The sequence below is a fragment of the Pecten maximus genome, chromosome 1, assembly GCF_902652985.1.
Source record: "Pecten maximus chromosome 1, xPecMax1.1, whole genome shotgun sequence".
NCBI lineage: Eukaryota > Metazoa > Mollusca > Bivalvia > Pectinida > Pectinidae > Pecten > Pecten maximus.
In genome coordinates, this window is record NC_047015.1 from 10,142,822 (window position 1) to 10,164,177 (window position 21,356).

Consider the following 21,356-nt stretch of genomic DNA (forward strand, 5'->3'; position numbering starts at 1 on the left):
GTGTGTATCACTGTAGAGGGGTATGACGTGTATATCACTGTAGAGATGTATTACGTGTGTATCACTGTAGAGAGGTATTCCGTGTGCATCTCTGTAGGGGGTATTACGTGTATATCACTGTAGAGAGGTATTACGTGTGTATCACTGTAGGGGGTATTACGTGTGTATCACTGTAGAGGGGTATTACGTGTGTATCATTGTAGAGAGGTATTCCGTGTGTATCTCTGTAGGGGGTATTACGTGTATATCACTGTAGAGGGGTATTACGTGTGTATCTCTGTAGGGGGGTATTACGTGTATATCACTGTAGAGGGGTATTACGTGTATATCACTGTAGAGGTATTACGTGTATATCACTGTAGAGGGGTATTACGTGTATATCACTGTAGAGGGGTATTACGTGTGTATCTCTGTAGGGGGGTATTACGTGTATATCACTGTAGATGGGTATTACGTGTGTATCACTTTAGAGGGGTATTACGTGTATATCACTGTAGAGGTATTACATGTGTATCTCTGTAGGGGGGTATTACGTGTGTATCATCCTTGTTGAGAAATGATCTGATAAGTGCAAGTGGTCTTACATATAGCTTTAATGATACGCAAGCAAGAAATGTTATTAAGATTAATGTATGTATTTGCGGGGGGTTTTTTTTATTATTATTTTTTTTTTTTTTTAAATAATTACTAGCATACAAAGAGATTTTTGTTTCCACTGTCAATATAATATCAGCGAGTCGCCCTGTTCTTGGTTTACACTGGTGTGGGCTCAAGTTTGTAACTTCTTAAATTCAAATTATTTTCGTATTATTCTGAAAAGCTGTTTTGATGTGAAAATTTAGTTTAATTTAATACTGGAATACTCATTTTCATTACAAGAAAAAATTTAGTTAGTGCATGATTTCCTCCAGCTAAGTTTGGCATTCTGTACAGGACGCACAAAATACATACATGTTCAACCTTGAGTGTACGACTACCACGTACTCAGCCACACAATCTACCGTTATCAGGGATACCTGGAGCAGTTTCTCTACCGAGTACTTTTAATGTTCTAGTTAGTATGAGGTTGGTGCACCATGTCTTCAACCAGCCTTCAGATTATTTTTTATTATTATTGAAATGTAGGGAGTTAGTTTAGAGCCATATCTCGGGACCTAATTTGAGTTTACGACACTTTGAACGGTATTATCTCTCTGGCTGTAGACATTAACAGTTGTAAAAACGGTTTTAAATCATCAGGCACGAAGACAGCAAAAAAACTAAATACACAAATAACTTGAGATCAACATAGCAATTTATTATATTTTTTTTTCAAACAAGAAAGAATACTATTATGCAAATTAAAACTATATGGTATGTCTGGTGTAACTCAAGCAGCCCCATTACTCTAGGCTTATGCCACCAACAGTCTTGGATAAGTAACCTGTGTTACAAGCCACCACATGTGTTTGGAAGCTTCACCTTGTCAGAGGATGTTAACATACAAAGTACTCCAGGTATACAGATAAATTCTTAATGCATGAGTCATGGATCAATACAAGTTGTAATTTCACTCCAGAATCTAATTAAATGACAATACTGATTATCTCAATTCATCAGATCTCACTTGATGTGAATTATGGATCTGTCTGTTTTTTTATTTTTTTAATGACATACTTATGTTACGGTTTACAAGTTGTTTATCCAAGATCAATGAAAATAAAGTTAGAAATCCATGTTATCTTGATAGCATAATGCCCAGGAAATTAAATCAATGTAAGGGCACTGTTATTGGACACATCTATAAAGTAGACAAAATTACTAAATCATACGAAGAATAAGGTGACTAGAATTATGATATATGTCACACAAGCTAGGACTATCACACTGTACAAATCAGAACATCTAAAGCATATTCTCTCACCCTGTGTTTGACACTTCAACCATACCTATTGCACACCACATTTACCCACTCTTTAATGTATTCAAGGCCCAAATATCACAAAATTATTTAAACTTCAAATTTCCAAATCTTAGTTTTCTCCCATTTTAGGACATTTTTTTCTGTTTAAATTGCATTTCCCACTATGATTGACATTCCCATTGATCACAAATCCTTAGAGAATAACTGCCCGTCAATGTTCTAGCACATCAAATATAAAGTATGTATCTTAAGTCACTTCTAAACTTTTCTGTGAACATGGAACAAGAGATGCTTGGAGCATCTTGAGATAGTGTCCTCTGACATCTGTAGCCATTCTCAGTGGAATGGTAGAACTACACAACTTTGTGTATAATAAGGTTATGTTAGCCTATAGTCAATTTCAATATCTGATCTAGGTGCAAACTAGACCTATTGTACAAACAGTTTGTCTACAATTCCTACAATAGATATAATTATATATAAGACACAACATGAAATAATTACAACAGACCACTAACAGGCTCACTGATATAGAGAGGCTGACAGTATACTACTGCGGTATATCAGTGGTAAATGCATGTCTCTAAGTTTTCAACTATAAACTTGTCCCCTGTTATGGAACCACAGGATTGTATATCACAATGATAAAGAAATACCTTCAGTAAAATATTCAACAAAATGGCACAAAACATGTTGTATTACTGTAAAACCACGATGGTAATACCTAAATGGAATTATTGTGTTGTATTACTGCCAATCCACATAAATAAAATCATTGTATTACTAGTAATCCACATAAAATCATTGTGCTGTATTACTGGTAAACCACACAAAATCATTGTGCTGTATTAATGGTAAACCACAAATAAAATCATTGTATTACTGGTAAACCACACAAAATCAGTGTGCTGTATTACTGGTAATCCACACAAAATCATTGTGCTGTATTACTGGTAATCCACACAAATTCATTGTGCTGTATTACTGGTAATCCACACAAAATCATTGTGCTGTATTACTGGTAATCCACACAAAATCATTGTGGTGTATTACTGGTAATCCACACAAAATCATTGTGCTGTATAACTGGTAGTCACACAAAATCATTGTGCTGTATTACTGGTAATCCACACAAAATCATTGTGCTGTATTACTGGTAATCCACACAAAATCATTGTGCTGTATTACTGGTAATCCACACAAAATCATTGTGCTGTATTACTGGTAATCCACACAAAACATTGAGCTGTATAACTGGTAATCCACACAAACTCATTGTGCTGTATTACTGGTAGTCACACAAAATCATTGTGCTGTATTACATTACTGGTAATCCACACAAAATCATTGTGGTGTATTACTGGTAATCCACACAAAATTATTGTGCTGTATTACTGGTAATCCACACAAAATCATTGTATTATGGTAAACCACACAAAATCATTGTGCTGTATTACTGGTAATCCACACAAAATCATTGTGCTGTATTACTGGTAATCCACACAAAATCATTGTGCTGTATTACTGGTATTCCACACAAACTCATTGTGCTGTATTACTGGTAGTCACACAAAATCATTGTGCTGTATTACATTACTGGTAATCCACACAAAATCATTGTGGTGTATTACTGGTAATCCACACAAAATTATTGTGCTGTATTACTGGTAATCCACACAAAATCATTGTATTATGGTAAACCACACAAAATCATTGTGCTGTATTACTGGTAATCCACACAAAATCATTGTGCTGTATTACTGGTAATCCACACAAAATCATTGTGCTGTATTACTGGTAATCCACAAAAAGTCATTGTGTCATATCTGTGGTATATCTACAAAATAAAGTTGATTGCAAAATACTTAGAGTAATCAACTTAACAAATGTGTTTTCAAACCAAACTTTGTAAGGCACTATCTCAGCAATAGTACCAGAACAACATCAGCTCACAAGGATCCACCTCACGTTTCCATCTCACGTTTCCATCTCTGTTACTGGACGTTACCCCCACAATCTGATTGGCAGAATGTTAATCAACATTTCAGTATTGAGATCTAAAGCTATAATAACTAGGAACATTTTTCATCAGGAATTATACATATCAAATCCTAAATTTAACTGAAAGCAGAATAATATGGAGTAGTCATTTTCTCTCGATTCTTTTTGTAAGATGTAATTAAGGTTTAGTTAATTTATATTGAAATTAGGCTGATATACCTCTCAGATAACTTAAGCGATGGACATCTTTTTATAATACCCAAGACAGTTAGAATTGTTACATTGTAAGAGAATGCCAAGTAAAGGAAGGTTGTCGCTATCATACATTCTACATCTGTACCTCTGTCTACTGTCTCCTACATTTGAGTAGTTTAAATACATATGTACAGAAAGGCACAACATTTAGGGCAGAACGGTCCCTCTACATGGCTGTACAAGAGAGTACTGGGACGATAGATGAAGGGAGGAGTCACACAACATCTTACCAAGTTTTGAGATTTGTTACATGCCACTTTTCATCTCTAAAATCATATATTACACCCCAAGTCCCTAACTGAAGCTATGTGCATATTGACAGGCTAAAAACATGCATTGCTCTACTTGTACAAAAACAACTTCCTCCTTTACATATACAGGTAAAATGGTAAAATCTGAGAAAAATAATAATAGAACTAATCAAATAAGTAAATAAAACACTGGTAACAGAAAAGCATAATTACTGTTATCTATGATTTCTGAGGGATACTGTTTATCTAGCTAGTGCCTTACAGTAGAAATGGCTAGTGAATCACTAGACCTAATTGCCATTGCGATCATTATATTATGTTACCTTAAATATTCTTTCTAAAAAGCTGAAAATCGATTGTGTTTATGTATATAATTACACACCTTTTCTGTGACTGAACATACACCCATTGTAAAAGAAAAATGTATACCCCTTATAGATATTTTCTGCTCACTAGTACTGTTGATGTCAACTTTATGGATGCCAATACTCCAATCTGAAGCTGGATATTCAGCTATTCCATTGGACTGACCTAAAGTATACAAGTGATTCTAGATATTTTTCTTCACAAATAGGTGTTAGGGTAATATTTATCCAGAATGTTTTTTTTTCCTAATTTCGAAATGTGTAGTACACTTGCACAATGGGTGAAACTGTTGTTTGTATCAGACAAAATGTGTATCTTTTAAGTGGTATGGATGAGATTCTTCATATATCAACAACATACACAGAATGTATATTCACTCGGAGCAGAAACACATCAACAGGTAAGCTTAAGGCAATTTACATATAACAATTATGTAACATATCATCAAATGAGAGAAAGTCAATGTTAAAAGAAATCAAAACTGGTCATAAATGAAGCATCTGTACAATCAACTGCCTAGGGTCTGTGGGAATTGATTGTATATATGGTATATGCATACCTAAACAATTAGCATCTTGCACAGGTGAAACATGGACCACTTTGTGACATCAAGATAGAAAATACCCATAAATACTCAGATCTTCAGATAGATGTACATACATTGCTTTCCAAATGACTGAAAAGATATAAAACAAAGGTAGTGATGTTGTCACTGATAATTTTTTGACCAATACATACTTTTTTGTGAGTAACTTCAATACATCATATCTTATTATCATTTATGTCTACTAGCAATCTGATACAGGAGTCAACTCTGACAACAACAGTCATGGCCATATGAGGATGGATGTCAACTCTGACAACAACAGTCATGGCCATATCGGGATGGATGTCAACTCAGACAACAACAGTCATGGCCATATGAGGATGGATGTCAACTCTGACAACAACAGCCATGGCCATATGAGGATGGATGTCCACCGAGACAACTGTGACTGCCATATGAAGAAGGGTGGCCACTGAGACAAAAAGCCACTGAGATAACAGCCACTGTCATATGAGGACAGGAGTTCACCGAGACAACAACAACAGCCACGGTCATATGAGGATGGGTGTCTACTGAGACAATATCAGCCAGGGTCATATGAGAAAGGGTGTCCACTGAGACAATAACAACAGCCACTGTCATATGAGAAAGGGTGTCTACGGAGACAATATCAGCCACGGTCATATGAGGACGGGTCGCCACTGAGACAATAACAGCCACGGTCATATGAGGAAGGGTGTTCACCGAGACAACAACAGCCACGGTCATAGGAAGATGGGTGTCCACTGAGACAATATCAGCCACTGTCATATAAGAAAGGGTGTCCACTGAGACAATATCAGCCACGGTCATATGAGGACGGGTGTCCACTGAGACAACAACAGCCACGGTCATAGGAAGATGGGTGTCCACTGAGACAATATCAGCCACGGTCATATGAGAAAGGGTGTCCACTGAGACAATAACAGCCACGGTCACGGTCATGTGAGGTCAGATGTCCATTCTGACAAAAGCCACAGTCAAGTGAAGACAGGACTGGACAACAACTATGGTTATATGATCAATCTTCAACTTTGGCAGGTAAAGGGAGACAACCTCAGTTTGTTTTAACAGTTACAGCACAGGAAACATGGAAACATAAAGCAAGACCTCAAAAGGAAGTTTTGGTTTAAAGGGTAAAGGAACTTGATTTTGTGTGGAAAGTAGGATTTATAACTGACTGATCTATAAATTGTTCGTGGACCTATATTTCTGATTTTGGTCATTATTTTTCAATGATTTTCCATAATATCAATTATTAACTGTGTCACCATGCCTTAAGTAGAAGAAAATTTGCAATAAAGACACTTGCTTGGATTTTTATCAACTTACTCTAATTACTTATCAACAAGAGGTGGCATCCAAGTCAACTTGTCCTAGTTGTGAAAAAACAGCTTTTAGATGGAAAAATAAACTCGCTTATCTTTATACGAAAACTCAAAAAGAAATGCAAAATGCAAATTTTGTGCAACAGTAGAATACTTAACAGTTTACTATTACTGTTCAATATCTTTCCAACACCAGCAGAAAGCTGACATTTTCAGGCTGTCATGTTAATTCGGGCCAAGAAGGCCTGAAGTGATCTGGCCCGAACCTTGCTACATGTATAAGCTAAGCATTGATATTCATTTGTTTTCATGTCATACAAACCTAATTACCTAACATTTTCTGTGACAGATGTCTATCTGTTTATTTCTATACAAAGTAATTAATATAATGGTACTAACAAAATGGCTAGTATGATATTGACCTCTAAATTTGTTACAAACTCTTATTTGTTAAGGAAACTTTCTGACCTAAAAATGTACGTCAAGATATATATTACTCCATTCAAAGTACCTACTTTAAAAAATATACTTGATGAATATGACATTTTCTGAAAAAATTATAGTAAAAATTTGAGTTTGATCCAGTCTGCATTTTTAACATTGAAACAACATTGTTCTGGAATTAGAATACTTTTGAAGAAATCGTTTAAAGAAAAAGTATTGATAGACAACTGATAAAGAAGAGTCCACAACATGAACTCACAAGAAACCCTGTGGTGAGTTTGATTTGTGCAAGGGAAGAATTTAAAATGCCTATGAAATACATGTAACAATTCGGGGGGGGGGGGGGGGGGGGGCAATTTACAGTTCCCCATCAGATGTAGGGTAAAGGTCAAAATTTAAGCCTGGGTGACATACTTTTGATACATAACACACGTACACTGCCTTACCTCAGTGAACTCATCCCCAAAGTATGAAATTCCAGTGACAAGCAGTTATATCTAGTGTCTGAGATACAGCCGGTCAAATTTCAGAATTTTTCAGAATTGGTTATATAATTACATTGTATCAGCAATATTGATATGGTATATATTATGTCTGTTGAAGTTTTCATAAGAATAATATCCAGATTTTACAAAATTATGTACATGTGAAAATAGAGTGATTTGCAATATCAGTATCCAAAATGCTATTACATGAACTAAATAAAAATAAATTTATTTTAAAAATGTAATCCTCAACTAAAATTGCACATTTGAAGCTGTTAATAATTAAGATTATGTGATTAAAGAGTTAAAAAGCAAACATTGCAAGGTAACATGTGTGTAGGCTTCAACGAAAGGCATCCCACTAAACCCTGACATGACTCAATATTACACAAAGTGATGGCAACATATTTATATGGAATGTTAAAACAGCGCCAATATACTAAAGTGTTTTTACATTTTGATTTTGTCTGTCATTTTCATTTTCTACAAAGTCATCAAAGAGACTAGGCCAGGCTTCAGTGTCATCATATGACCCTAGGTCATCACCAACCTGCTCAGTGAAATTGAGGAACATGTCCCAGGTATCCCGTGGGATGCCCTCGAATATTAGGATGGACATCTAGAAACTCTAGCCACCGCTGTACTATAGGTGGCTCTGTCTGCGAGAAGACCAGCTTCCAAAGACTAATTGTCATATCAATAGGAAGTGTCCTTTGTCCTGACTCTGCATCCAGCCCAAATTTGTATGTCCATCGATACAGTTCCTTGAACTTTTGCTTATCTTTGACTTCAGTCAGCAAGTCAGTAAACTTACCCTGGATACCTTTGATGGAGTCTGCTTTTATTGCTTTGCAACCATTAACAAACTCCTCTCTAGTAAACTTGCACATTGTCTTGGCCTGGAATTTCCATGCTAGCACCAACACTATAAATTCATCTGGATTTACATCTAAATCTGTACAGAATTTCTCTATACCTTCAGCTAATATTGCATCCTCTCCCGGGTCCTTATATTGCTCAAACAGTGCTTGTATCTTACTTTCCGAGTAGTCCCTCGATATAAAAGACAAACGTTTGTTATCACCGTTGCTGTGTTTTTTGATGGGTGGTAGTTTTGGGTAGGGTGTGAACATTTTTTTGTCTGATATTGGTTGAGGCTGCCTACTGGAGGTTAGATGACTGAGGACATCCCCGCCCCCAGGGTCTGAGTTGAGGACCTGAGGCTGGGAGCCTGCTCTGCCCCGGTAAGTCCCTGCAGTGGATGCTGACCGTGGTGTACTAGAGTACCTTGAGCTGGCCGAGGTTCCAGGCGTCTCACAACAAGATTGACACTTTCCCATTGGAAATTACTCCACTGACAATATTATACCTAGAAAAAAACAGAAATAGAGGATGTAAAAATAGTGGATATATATAATATACATATATATACCAGTATATATATTACATTAAACATATACATATTAATTTAGTATCCATCATATTTTTCCAGGAATATTATTGAATTTTGACATTTTTATACCCCTAAAGTGGATCAAGGGAGATTAATTTTTAGAAAATTCAGCAAAACTGTTCAAACATATACCATGTAAACTGTCATGCCTTCAAATTCATTATTAAATATAGCCCTACAATCATTTGATTTTTGGTATAGATTGCCAATATACTTCTTCTCGACTTTTCCCCCCGATTAAGCTTGCCAATAGCAACTGAAGAACAGACAAAATCAATAATATGAAGAAAAAGGATGCATTAATTATTCAATTGATGAGGAGATGAGATACATATCTAGGACAGCACTGTTGAGAGGTATCAGGCAATGTTCCAAACATGAGGATTACGGTCATCACAATCTCTACCCAAGGCCAGATATATTTCAATGTAGGCAATTGAGACCTTCCAATCCTAACTTAAAACCTTGGTGGATCTGTATACATATATGTACTATTTTCAATTTGTACAAGCTAAAGCAGTACATCATAACTAAGGAATTTTAGGGATGCCTTGTTTGCACTATCTGGGATAACAAATATTCTACATCACTGATCCAGTTAAGCTGCAGTTTTCCCTCACAAGGGAATATTCAATCTGAGCCCTGAAACAGATTATACATTTATCATACATTTCTTTACTCTTAGTGAATTGCGATGACATCACTTCAGAACTGTTCTTTTGACTTCTTTGTAATTCAATCAATGCATACAGACACAGGCTGTTTTCCACTAAATACAAAATTCATATTGGCTTTGTTTTCACATCCAGGAAATTCCTAAACATCTTACTTTTATAACAACATTTACACATATAGAACTAGCATATAATGGAAGGGTATCCCCACCAAAATATGTGTATCTTTCTTACATTCAAATTTGTCTTGCTTACATGTTGTCGTTATAGTATTTGTACTTCTATGTCACTTTATTACATTGTCAGCTTGTTTACCATTCAAAAATTCTTTTACAATTGTATGTTCTTTTCCTTCCCGTTTATCGTATTTTGTGAGTTTGTGTTACATTCAGATCTGCAAGCTTTCAATGTTGCTGGTACTCTGCAGCCTGCATTGGATTTAGGATGACACTTGCTTGTATTTTTACCATACAACATCAAAATGAGGAAGAATTTATAGCATCCATCTTTGAAACTATTGCTAATATTCAAGGACGTTGCACACAAAACAACTGCCTTATTTTCCGTAGCCAACTCAACACACCTCTATTGATTCCTGTCTTGTTTTTCTTTATTACAAAATGTTATAAATTGTTTTGTTTAGAAGATATGTCTAAGTAGCAAGATTGTAGCAAAACAAACAATTGTTCCTCAGATGTCACCCAAATCTGAACAAAAAGACTTAAAATTGTATCTTACAGAGACTAGGGGATGTACATGTTCCATTTGCAGTAAAATAACAAGGATCTCACAAAACTACTACTGGTAACTAGATGATATATATAAGGAAGCCATCTCTAAGGACCCAGGCATTGCACATTTAAATGCCCTCATTAAGAAACCCTGAAAGATTGTTGAATTATAGCTCAAAGCACAAGTACTGACGATGAATGACGAAGACAGATAGTGATCTTGACAGTAACATACTTACCGTACAGTCATGACTGTTATGGCAAGACTTGACTGATTTTAAAGTTATGGAGCAAACATAGTTTTCTGGAGTTCATATACCAGGTACAATGAGAGGCAATGATAGTTTGGGACCTTGATCTATGAAGGACAAAGTAATCAAGACAATTCCACAAATTACAGTCACTCATGATCACTGGATGTGAAATTATATGCAAAGAATGCACAGATAATGAATATGTATATAATCAACAGATAAGTAGTGTAGGAAATAGGGTCCAAGACAATCTTTTTTCTTTGATGTAGTATAGGCCAAAGGTCAAAATGTAGGTCACAGTGACCTACATTTGATACATGGCACTGCCTCACCAAGGTGAACCTATACCCTAAGTATGAACTCCCAGTGACAAGCTAAGCAGTATACTAGTGTAGCTAGGGAAAGAGCCTCATGGACAAACTTTTTCTTTGATGTTGGCCAAAGGTTAAACATGAAGGTCAGAGTGACCTACTTTTGATACATGACACATATGAGCACTGCCTCACAAAAGTGAAACCCATACCCCAAGTATGAAGTTCGATCCAGAGGCATGTAGTGACAAAGTTATGAAGCAGACAATAAAGATGTTAAGACAGACGAACACATGGACAAAGGGATCATTTTAGAGCATATGTCCATCCATAACTATTTGCTAGGCACGAATAATTCCCCCTTTCCATAAATGACATAATGTTGAGGAAGTAATTATGCTGTGGTTTGTACAGAAAATTTAACTTTGTTCTGATATCAATATAGCCAAATTTAGAAAATAATGGTTTTGTGGTTACACATAGGCAACATTTGCAAAAGCAGCAAAATGGCATTTTATCATCAACTGCATGATGAGTGAATATCTGTTACTAGTGTTAAATTCTAAGCAGTCTGATTTAATTAGCTCATATTCATATATGGAAGAATTCAAAGTGAAATAAAAATATCAGATTGCATAGAAACTCATTTTTTTGTTTATAGTAATTATATACATGTACTTGCATTGATTGTATGAAATAGTGAATGACTGTGCATATTCCAGTCAGAAAACTCACAATTTTTAGTGAAATCAAAGTCTTTTATAATGTATGGAAACTGACTTTCTATTGATAGTAAAACTTACATACTAAATACAGTAACCTTTACCTTTGTCTTTCAGGTCTGAAATACATATACATGCAATGCAAGCACTATAAAGGATAAGGCATTAAAGGAAGTTTAAGTCGAATAAGCCTAACAGAGCTTAACATACTGAGCAGAAACAGAAGTACAGGAAAGATGGACAGATCGACAAATGGAATAGTAGTTGGGCAGATATATAATACCCTTGACTGGACAAGAATAGGGCCATCACAATTTAAAGTTTACATACTGCTACCAGGAAGCTGAAAGTACAACTGAATCAAAAATAGTGCTTTGGTTATGACAAGGAAACCAGTCCTTGATAATAATATTGATAACACCATGACAACCACCACCTCTGAAAAGTAATTATCTCCAGCTGAGGGTCAATAACGTTAACTAGCACTATGGTGTAACGTGTCAATCCATGACAAACCAGATAAAAACAACAAAGGATATATAAACTAGTAGATTCTGAGACACCCATCCATTACAACTCACTTAGTAATTAACAATATACAATGTACCTGTAAGATATACCCTGGTACTTTATGTAATGTACCAAAGTATCAAAATAAACAACGTGAGCATGAGCTAGATCTCCTAGATTGATTCATACATCTTTATCATTTACCATACATCTTTATATTGATTGTCACTGCGTCTGGAAGCTTGCAGGTACTGTGCCCCATCTGACCAAATATATCATGACCCTCGGGCTTTTACAGGGAAATACAGATCTAGATCCTTGTGACATATGGTCTTCGTCATAATGAATGTAAATCAATCAAGTTATATAAAAAATGTTCAGTCATTTAACAAGCCTGGTTGATTGGTTATATAACTGTTCGACAACATTAATCTCATGGGCTATATATATATGTTGACTGCATCAGTGCTGTATCAACTAGGTAAACTGTAGTGTTTGAGGACTATAATTATTGTTAAACTGGTTGAGGACAGAATATCAACTTGGTCAGCTATCTGAAGACTACATTAACCAAATTTTAAAGCTATTTGAGAGCTGTATTAACAGGATAAACCATTTCAGGGCAATATTGACTGGATAAACTGTTTGATGGCTATATGATTACTGGATAAACTGTTTGATGACTATATGATTACTGGATAAACTGTTTGATGGTTATATGATTACTGGATAAACTGTTTGATGGTTATATGATTACTGGATAAACTGTTTGATGGTTATATGATTACTGGATAAACTGTTTGATGGTTATATGATTACTGGATAAACTGTTTGATGGTTATATGATTACTGGATAAACTGTTTGATGGCTATATATGAGTACTGGATAAACTGTTTGATGGCTATATATGAGTACTGGATAAACTGTTTGATGGCTATATGATTACTGGATAAACTGTTTGATGGTTATATGATTACTGGATAAACTGTTTGATGGTTATATGATTACTGGATAAACTGTTTGATGGCTATATATGAGTACTGGATAAACTGTTTGATGGCTATATAATTACTGGATAAACTGTTTGATGGCTATATGATTACTGGATAAACTGTTTGATGGCTATATATGAGTACTGGATAAACTGTTTGATGGCTATATGATTACTGGATAAACTGTTTGATGGTTATATGATTACTGGATAAACTGTTTGATGGTTATATGATTACTGGATAAACTGTTTGATGGCTATATATGAGTACTGGATAAACTGTTTGATGGCTATATAATTACTGGATAAACTGTTTGATGGCTATATGATTACGGGATAAACTGTTTGATGGCTATATGATTACTGGATAAACTGTTTGATGGCTATATGATTACTGGATAAACTGTTTGATGGCTATATAATTACTGGATAAACTGTTTGATGGTTATATGATTACTGGATAAACTGTTTGATGGCTATATGATTACTGGATAAACTGTTTGATGGCTATATGATTACTGGATAAACTGTTTGATGGCTATATGATTACTGGATAAACTGTTTGATGGCTATATGATTACTGGATAAACTGTTTGATGGCTATATGATTACTGGATAAACTGTTTGATGACTATATAATTCCTGGATAAACTGTTTGATGGCTATATGATTACTGGATAAACTGTTTGATGGCTATATGATTACTGGATAAACTGTTTGATGGCTATATGATTACTGGATAAACTGTTTGATGGCTATATGATTACTGGATAAACTGTTTGATGGCTATATATGAGTACTGGATAAACTGGTTGATGGCTATATGATTACTGGATAAACTGTTTGATGGTTATATGATTACTGGATAAACTGTTTGATGACTATATGATTACGGGATAAACTGTTTGATGGTTACATGATTACTGGATAAACTGTTTGATGGCTATATAATTCCTGGATAAACTGTTTGATGGCTATATGATTACTGGATAAACTGTTTGATGGCTATATGATTACTGGATAAACTGTTTGATGGTTATATGATTACTGGATAAACTGTTTGATGGCTATATGATTACTGGATAAACTGTTTGATGGCTATATATGAGCACTGGATAAACTGTTTGATGGCTATATGATTACTGGATAAACTGTTTGATGACTATATGATTACTGGATAAACTGTTGATGGTTATATGACTACTGGATAAACTGTTTGATGGCTATATAATTACTGGATAAACTGTTTGATGGCTATATGAGTACTGGATTAACTGTTTGATGGCTATATAATTACTGGATAAACTGTTTGATGGTTGTATGATTACTGGATAAACTGTTAGATGGCTATATGATTACTGGATAAACTGTTTGATGACTATATAATTACTGGATAAACTGTTTGATGGCTATATGAGTACTGGATTAACTGTTTGATGGCTATATAATTACTGGATAAACTGTTTGATGGCTATATGATTACTGGATAAACTGTTTGATGGCTATATAATTACTGGATAAACTGTTTGATGGCTATATGATTACTGGATAAACTGTTTGATGGCTATATGATTACTGGATAAACTGTTTGATGACTATATAATTACTGGATAAACTGTTTGATGGCTATATGATTACTGGATAAACTGTTTGATGGCTATATAATTACTGGATAAACTGTTTGATGGCTATATGATTACGGGATAAACTGTTTGATGGTTACATGATTACTGGATAAACTGTTTGATGGTTATATGATCATGATTACTGGATAAACTGTTTGATGACTATATGATTACTGGATAAACTGTTTGATGGTTATATGATTACTGGATAAACTGTTTGATGGTTATATGATTACTGGATAAACTGTTTGATGGTTATATGATTACTGGATAAACTGTTTGATGGTTATATGATTACTGGATAAACTGTTTGATGGTTATATGATTACTGGATAAACTGTTTGATGGTTACATGATTACTGGATAAACTGTTTGATGGTTACATGATTACTGGATAAACTGTTTGATGGTTATATGATTACTGGATAAACTGTTTGATGGCTATATGATTACTGGATAAACTGTTTGATGGCTATATGATTACGGGATAAACTGTTTGATGGCTATATAATTACTGGATAAACTGTTTGGAAGCTCCAATACAATAACCTACCTGGTAGTTAACTATATTTGGGGTCTATTTTAACCAGGTAAACTGTTTGGGGTCTATATTAGCAAGAGGCCCATATGCCTTAAACCCTGAATAGTCACACAAGTTTTGAAATATTTCAGTCAATTTGACTCTTTAAGACCTCACCCAACAGGCTCTGGGGGTCAGTCAGGCCAACAAGGGCATATACCATCAAATTGTCATCCTAACCTGCTAATTCAGATCAAGTTAAAATGAATTCAAATAGAAATTCAACAAATGATAGTCAACAATGTAATTTCCCTATATAAAGCTATAGTAAAGTTTACCCCCTCCCCGGAGGCAAATGTGAGACCGCACATATATACCATTAAACTGTCATCCAAACCTGCTAATTCAAGTAAGAATGAATTCCAACAGAAATTCAAAACAAGAATTACAGGTAATTACATGTGTCGCCTGTTACGCTTTGACAATATCATAAGCATTTTACATGGGTATTCAAGGATACTAATGAAATTTAGATGAATGAAATTCATTGATTTTCTTAGAGTCCCCTGAGAGGTGGAGACCACATAATTCACAATTTTGGTTGGCCTTTCTCCATGAAAAGTTTCTGCAAAGTTTCATTGAAATTGGTTAAAGGGATTTATGAGAAGAAGTCAAAAATGTAAATTGTTTACTGACAAACGATGCATGATGCACGACCACAGACAATTGCAAAAGGCCATTCGAATAGGTCACTTGAGACTTTGTCTAATTAAGGTGACCTAAAAAGGTCAACTATTTTGGGGGCTATATTAACTGGATAAGCTATTTGGCAGGGCAGTATTATCTAAAACTTTGTAAACTATTTGAGGGCATGTATTAACTAGATTAGTTGAACGCAGGATTTATATTTACTGAAAAAAAGTGTTTGGGGCTATATATATACTGGATAAAGTGTTTGGGGGATATATACTGGATAAAGTATTTGGGGGCTATATAACTGGATAAAGTGTTTGGGGGCTATATACTGGATAAAGTGTTTGGGGGCTATATACTGGATAAAGTGTTTGGGGGCTATATAACTGGATAAAGTGTTTGGGGGCTATATACTGGATAAAGTGTTTGAGGGATATATACTGGATAAAGAGTTTGGGGGCTATATGCTGGATAAAGTGTTTGGGGGATATATACTGGATAAAGTGTTTGGGGGATATATACTGGATAAAGTGTTTGGGGGATATATACTGGATAAAGAGTTTGGGGGCTATATAACTGGATAAAGAGTTTGAGGTCTATATACTGGATAAAGTGTTTGAGGGCTATATACTGGATAAAGTGTTTGGGGGCTATATACTGGATAAAGTGTTTGGGGGATATATACTGGATAAAGTGTTTGGGGGCTAAATACTGGATAAAGTGTTTGGGGGCTATATACTGGATAAAGTGTTTGGGGGCTATATAACTGGATAAAGTGTTTGGGGGCTATATACTGGATAAAGTGTTTGGGGCTATATAACTGGATAAAGAGTTTGAGGGCTATATATACTGGATAAAGTGTTTGGAGGCTATTTAACTGGATAAAGTGTTTGGGGGATATATACTGGATAAAGTGTTTTGGAAAAATATTTACTGGATTAAGTGTTTGGGACTTTATATATATATACATGTACTACATAATTGTAGTAGTTGTACTGATTTCTCTACACAATCAATACATACCAACAAAAGTAGCCAGGAACTGTGAAGAACGTTAACAGTACCATAAGTATGCATTCACACTAAATTAGCGTGATGGTGATTGATTTTAACAGATTCTAAAGCTGATGTTCTATTTGTAGCAAAGTGACCATAAAAATCAATAGCCATTGCCTTCAGTATAATGTAATTCTGATGAACATTTCAAAGATGTGAAGTATTTGTAAACCTTAGATAAATTGCTCGGAAACACCCAGTAGGTCACCATTTTTTTTTATATCATATTCATCTTTTTTTACAATAAGGCAATAGCTACAAAACATATTTTCAATATATAACTATGATAGTCGGAGAATGATGTGCAACAACCTGTTACCAACTGAAAACTAAAAGCAAATTTCAAGGCGATTGTCAAACAAGACAATTCAGCAAATTACAGTCCCCCATAATGAAACCATACACACCCACAGTATGAAGTTCTAGGCGATTGTCAAACAAGACAATTCAGCGAATTACAGTCCCCCAAAGTGAAACCATACACACCCCAAGTATGAAGTTCTAGCTATATATATAGCGACAAGGGGTGTAAAAGGTAATGTTGGGACTAATTTTTACTTTCATGTTGGCCAAAGGTCAAAATATAGGCCAGAATGACCTACTTTCGATAGAGAACACTCTGCTTCACAAAGGTGAACCAAAAGTCCATACCTCAATTCAATGCAAGTACATGTATGTGTCACAATATATTGTGTGTTGGAGATACAACCTGAACAAACTTTTTCTTATTTTATGGCCAAATGTCAAACTAGGTCATAGTGACCTACTTTTGATACATGACACAGATTCACCAAGGTGAACCTTTATCCAAACACAAGTGTGGATCGAGTTCCAGCTGTGACAACTAGTGTGGGGTATATAGGTTCACCTTGTGGATGTATCAAAAGCAGGTTACTCATACAAAGTGTTTGTCTGGGCTCGATCACCCAAGTACAGATATAAATCTCATGAAGATGCTGAAATTGAAAGCCAGCTATATGTAACAGAGGTTATCTATATTGCAATCCATTTCCTAGGGAACCATCCTGTATACCCTGGCCAAATAGTCAGACACTCTATTGAAAGCAGATGAGCTAAAGAAATTCTCCCTAATAACCCTGAAGATCATTATCAATTCAAACTTATTTCTTCCACTAAGAAAGGAACTCATGATGACCCTGGCTTATTATTTACTAGTCATTTCTACCAATTGAACCAAAGAGAAATTCTCCCTGGCTGAGTTGGTAGGAATATTACTGTATATGTTTAAATAAAATGTTAGGTTTACTTATTGCTAAATTTGTTTTATTAATATCAATGCAAGCATGCCATGTGAAAGTATCAGAAATATCTGAAAATGGTATAGATTATATCACAGCTACTCACCCAGCTACTTCTAGCCATCAGGTGGTTTTCAAATAATTAAAGATATTCAAGAATTTTAAGAACAAATTTATCTATATAATTTATCAACATAGAAATGCATTGCTCAGTCCCAAGTTGTCGAACATATATGTAATAGAAAGGAGAAATGAAAAATACCTGCCCACAGTGCCCGAACTAGCAACCTCTCTCTCTCAAGTCATACATCCTACCACTAGGCTAAAGGGAAATTTCCACTAGTCTATGGTAGTAGTTATAAGGCGACAATAATCACAATATACTCTCCACATTTTACACTACTCCCTCCTTCACAAAGACAACCACAACCCAGGTTGTATATCTCCAAAGAAACCTCTCAATCTCCTATACCTTTCACTTGGAGTGGTCAACAGCACCAAATCTGTAACAGGAAGTAGTAACAAAAAATACCCTGCCTGTGCCGGGCTTCAAACTAGCGACCTTTCGCTCTGAATGCAAACATTCTACCACTAGGCTAAAGGCAAATTCCCTCAAGTCTGAGCTAGTAAGCTGACCTTCGTCTTCGCTAGCCAAGGCTTCTGGTTATGTTACACTCAACAAACCCTTGGCAGATCTAGTCGCCACTTCTGGCCCTCTAGCAGAGATTTGAAATTATCACCCTTTATGCATGTAATTTTCGACCAATCAAAATGAGCATTACTGATGTACTTCATCATGATCAGTGATGTTTACAAACACACATGGAGGATTGTGTCATTTTGATGAGATATGTGATCAATGACTTCTATCAATTTATCAAATACTGTGATCTGATGAATGTTTCCTCAAAGATTGTACGTCTCTGTACATGTATTTAGGTAAAATGCCACGACAGTCCACAAGGTAGCTCTGTACTGGGCACCATCATTTTTTTTTACTGGTAAAACGCGATTTGATTAGATGCCCTGGGATTCCAGGGCACGACAGTTCAAACACGACTATATATCTGCCAAGGGTTGGTGGAGTGTAATGTGATCAGAAGCCTTGGCTAGCGAAGATGGCCGACCTTATGCTCTCCACTTTTACATGTCACCAGGTTGTCTATTATATTATCATAAACACAGTGTGAGGCACCGATGAATAGAATGCGCGTGTAGGGTATGTGTTGTGTTTAGTGACCTGTGTCTATATTAGTGTATGTTATGTACTTTCATAGTGCCCTGTTGCAGTGTCCTGACTTAGATGTAACTATGTCCAGGTAAAGGTGATGATTGCATGGGTATGATTGTATATTTGTCCTTAAAGGCAATGAGTTTTGATTGCTTGTCAGTGTGCATGCATGCATGCAACATGTTCTTTCCCCATCACTCGCAAACCTGGGATTGACTTATGCAGACGTATAAATTATCACGTTCAGCTTGCCGCCTGAATACATGTATATATGCTTACGCATCACAGGGTTATCCTGCTGTACTTGGGTTATCGTCGGAATGGAAGTGAATCAACAACAAATGTACTTGTCCAAAAGATTCAAGACTTTGTCGTGAATAATCCCCAGTGTCACATGACATACATAAATACCATTCTTTTTTATATTGACAGATTTATTATTTAGAGATTTAGCACCACTATTACAACCTTTTTGACGACAAAAGTAATAGACATGTGCACAAATCCACCAGATATGCAACTTCACAAAACACATCTGTACTATAGGCCCAACACTAAAACACATCTGTACTTAAGGCCCAACATTAATACACATTTGTACTAGGTCAACACTAAAACACATCTGTACTTAAGGCCCAACATTAATACACATTTGTACTAGGTCAACACTAAAACACATCTGTACTGTAGGCCCAACACTAAAACACATCTGTACTGTAGGCCCAACACTAAAACACATATGTACTGTAGGCCCAACACTAAAACACATCTGTACTGTAGGCCCAACACTAAAACACATCTGTACTGTAGGCCTAACATTAGCAAACAGAATATGAATCATACAATCGATCATCACAATAGCTGCAGGTATATTCAACTTTAATATGACATCAGTTTAAGAAATAAAATTTAATCGAGTTATTGTGAACTCATATGTCCTACAGATTACTCCATACAACAATGTTAATAAGACACGGAACATTAAGAAATCCATTAAATGATCATGCTCACTCCGGTATTGTTCGTGCATTGACAAATATTGACAAATCGGTTCAAATTTGACAGATTTAGAAGAACGAACGACATTATTGTCATATATGATGCTTAAATCTTTGTCAGTATCAATTCTAAGGAAAATAATTGCTTAATGATGTCATCAATGTGGAAAAAAAGAAGAAACCACCACCGACAACGCACAATAACACCACAACAATCCACACAACAATAACCTGTCTCTGACAGGTCACGGGAGTACGGTTTGTGTTTTTACAGAATATAGAAACAAAATTCACCGTAAAAATCTGCCTTTGTCCCGTAGGTAAGGCATGCCTCAATTTCAAGTTCCGTCTGGCCTCAACAGCGACGATTTGATGTCAGATTTTGTCGCAGACGGATACCGAATACCAACAGTGGTTCAGGCATTCTCATCGATCTATGAAAACATGGACGAATTTCCTGTGAAGAATGACGTCATCAAAACGTGTGGAACTACTCGTGCTTTCTTGTTGTGGCCTATTGCAGAAATCGATATTCTCTAGTTTTCAACGCCAAGCCGGATGAATCATTTTTAGCAAATTAAATATAATTTCCTGATACACATAAAGCCGCAGTGATATCTATTCTATCTATTTCATCTGTTTAGTGATCGTGTGAGTCAGCCCTGTTCAACTTTTTTTCTATGTTAAACAGTCTAATAAGGCCTTCAT

General features: G+C 35.5%; 1 protein-coding gene across 1 annotated transcript; it reads right to left on the bottom strand.

The window, feature by feature from the left end:
- Positions 1-1,276: 1,276 nt before the first annotated feature.
- Positions 1,277-21,120, bottom strand: LOC117324429 (DCN1-like protein 3). Its single transcript, XM_033880283.1, is given in 3 exon segments — positions 1,277-8,217; positions 8,219-8,988; positions 20,943-21,120. Coding segments are annotated over 2 exon segments (900 nt in total). The 5' UTR covers positions 8,960-8,988; positions 20,943-21,120; the 3' UTR covers positions 1,277-8,058.
- Between the last annotated feature and the right edge of the window lie 236 nt (positions 21,121-21,356).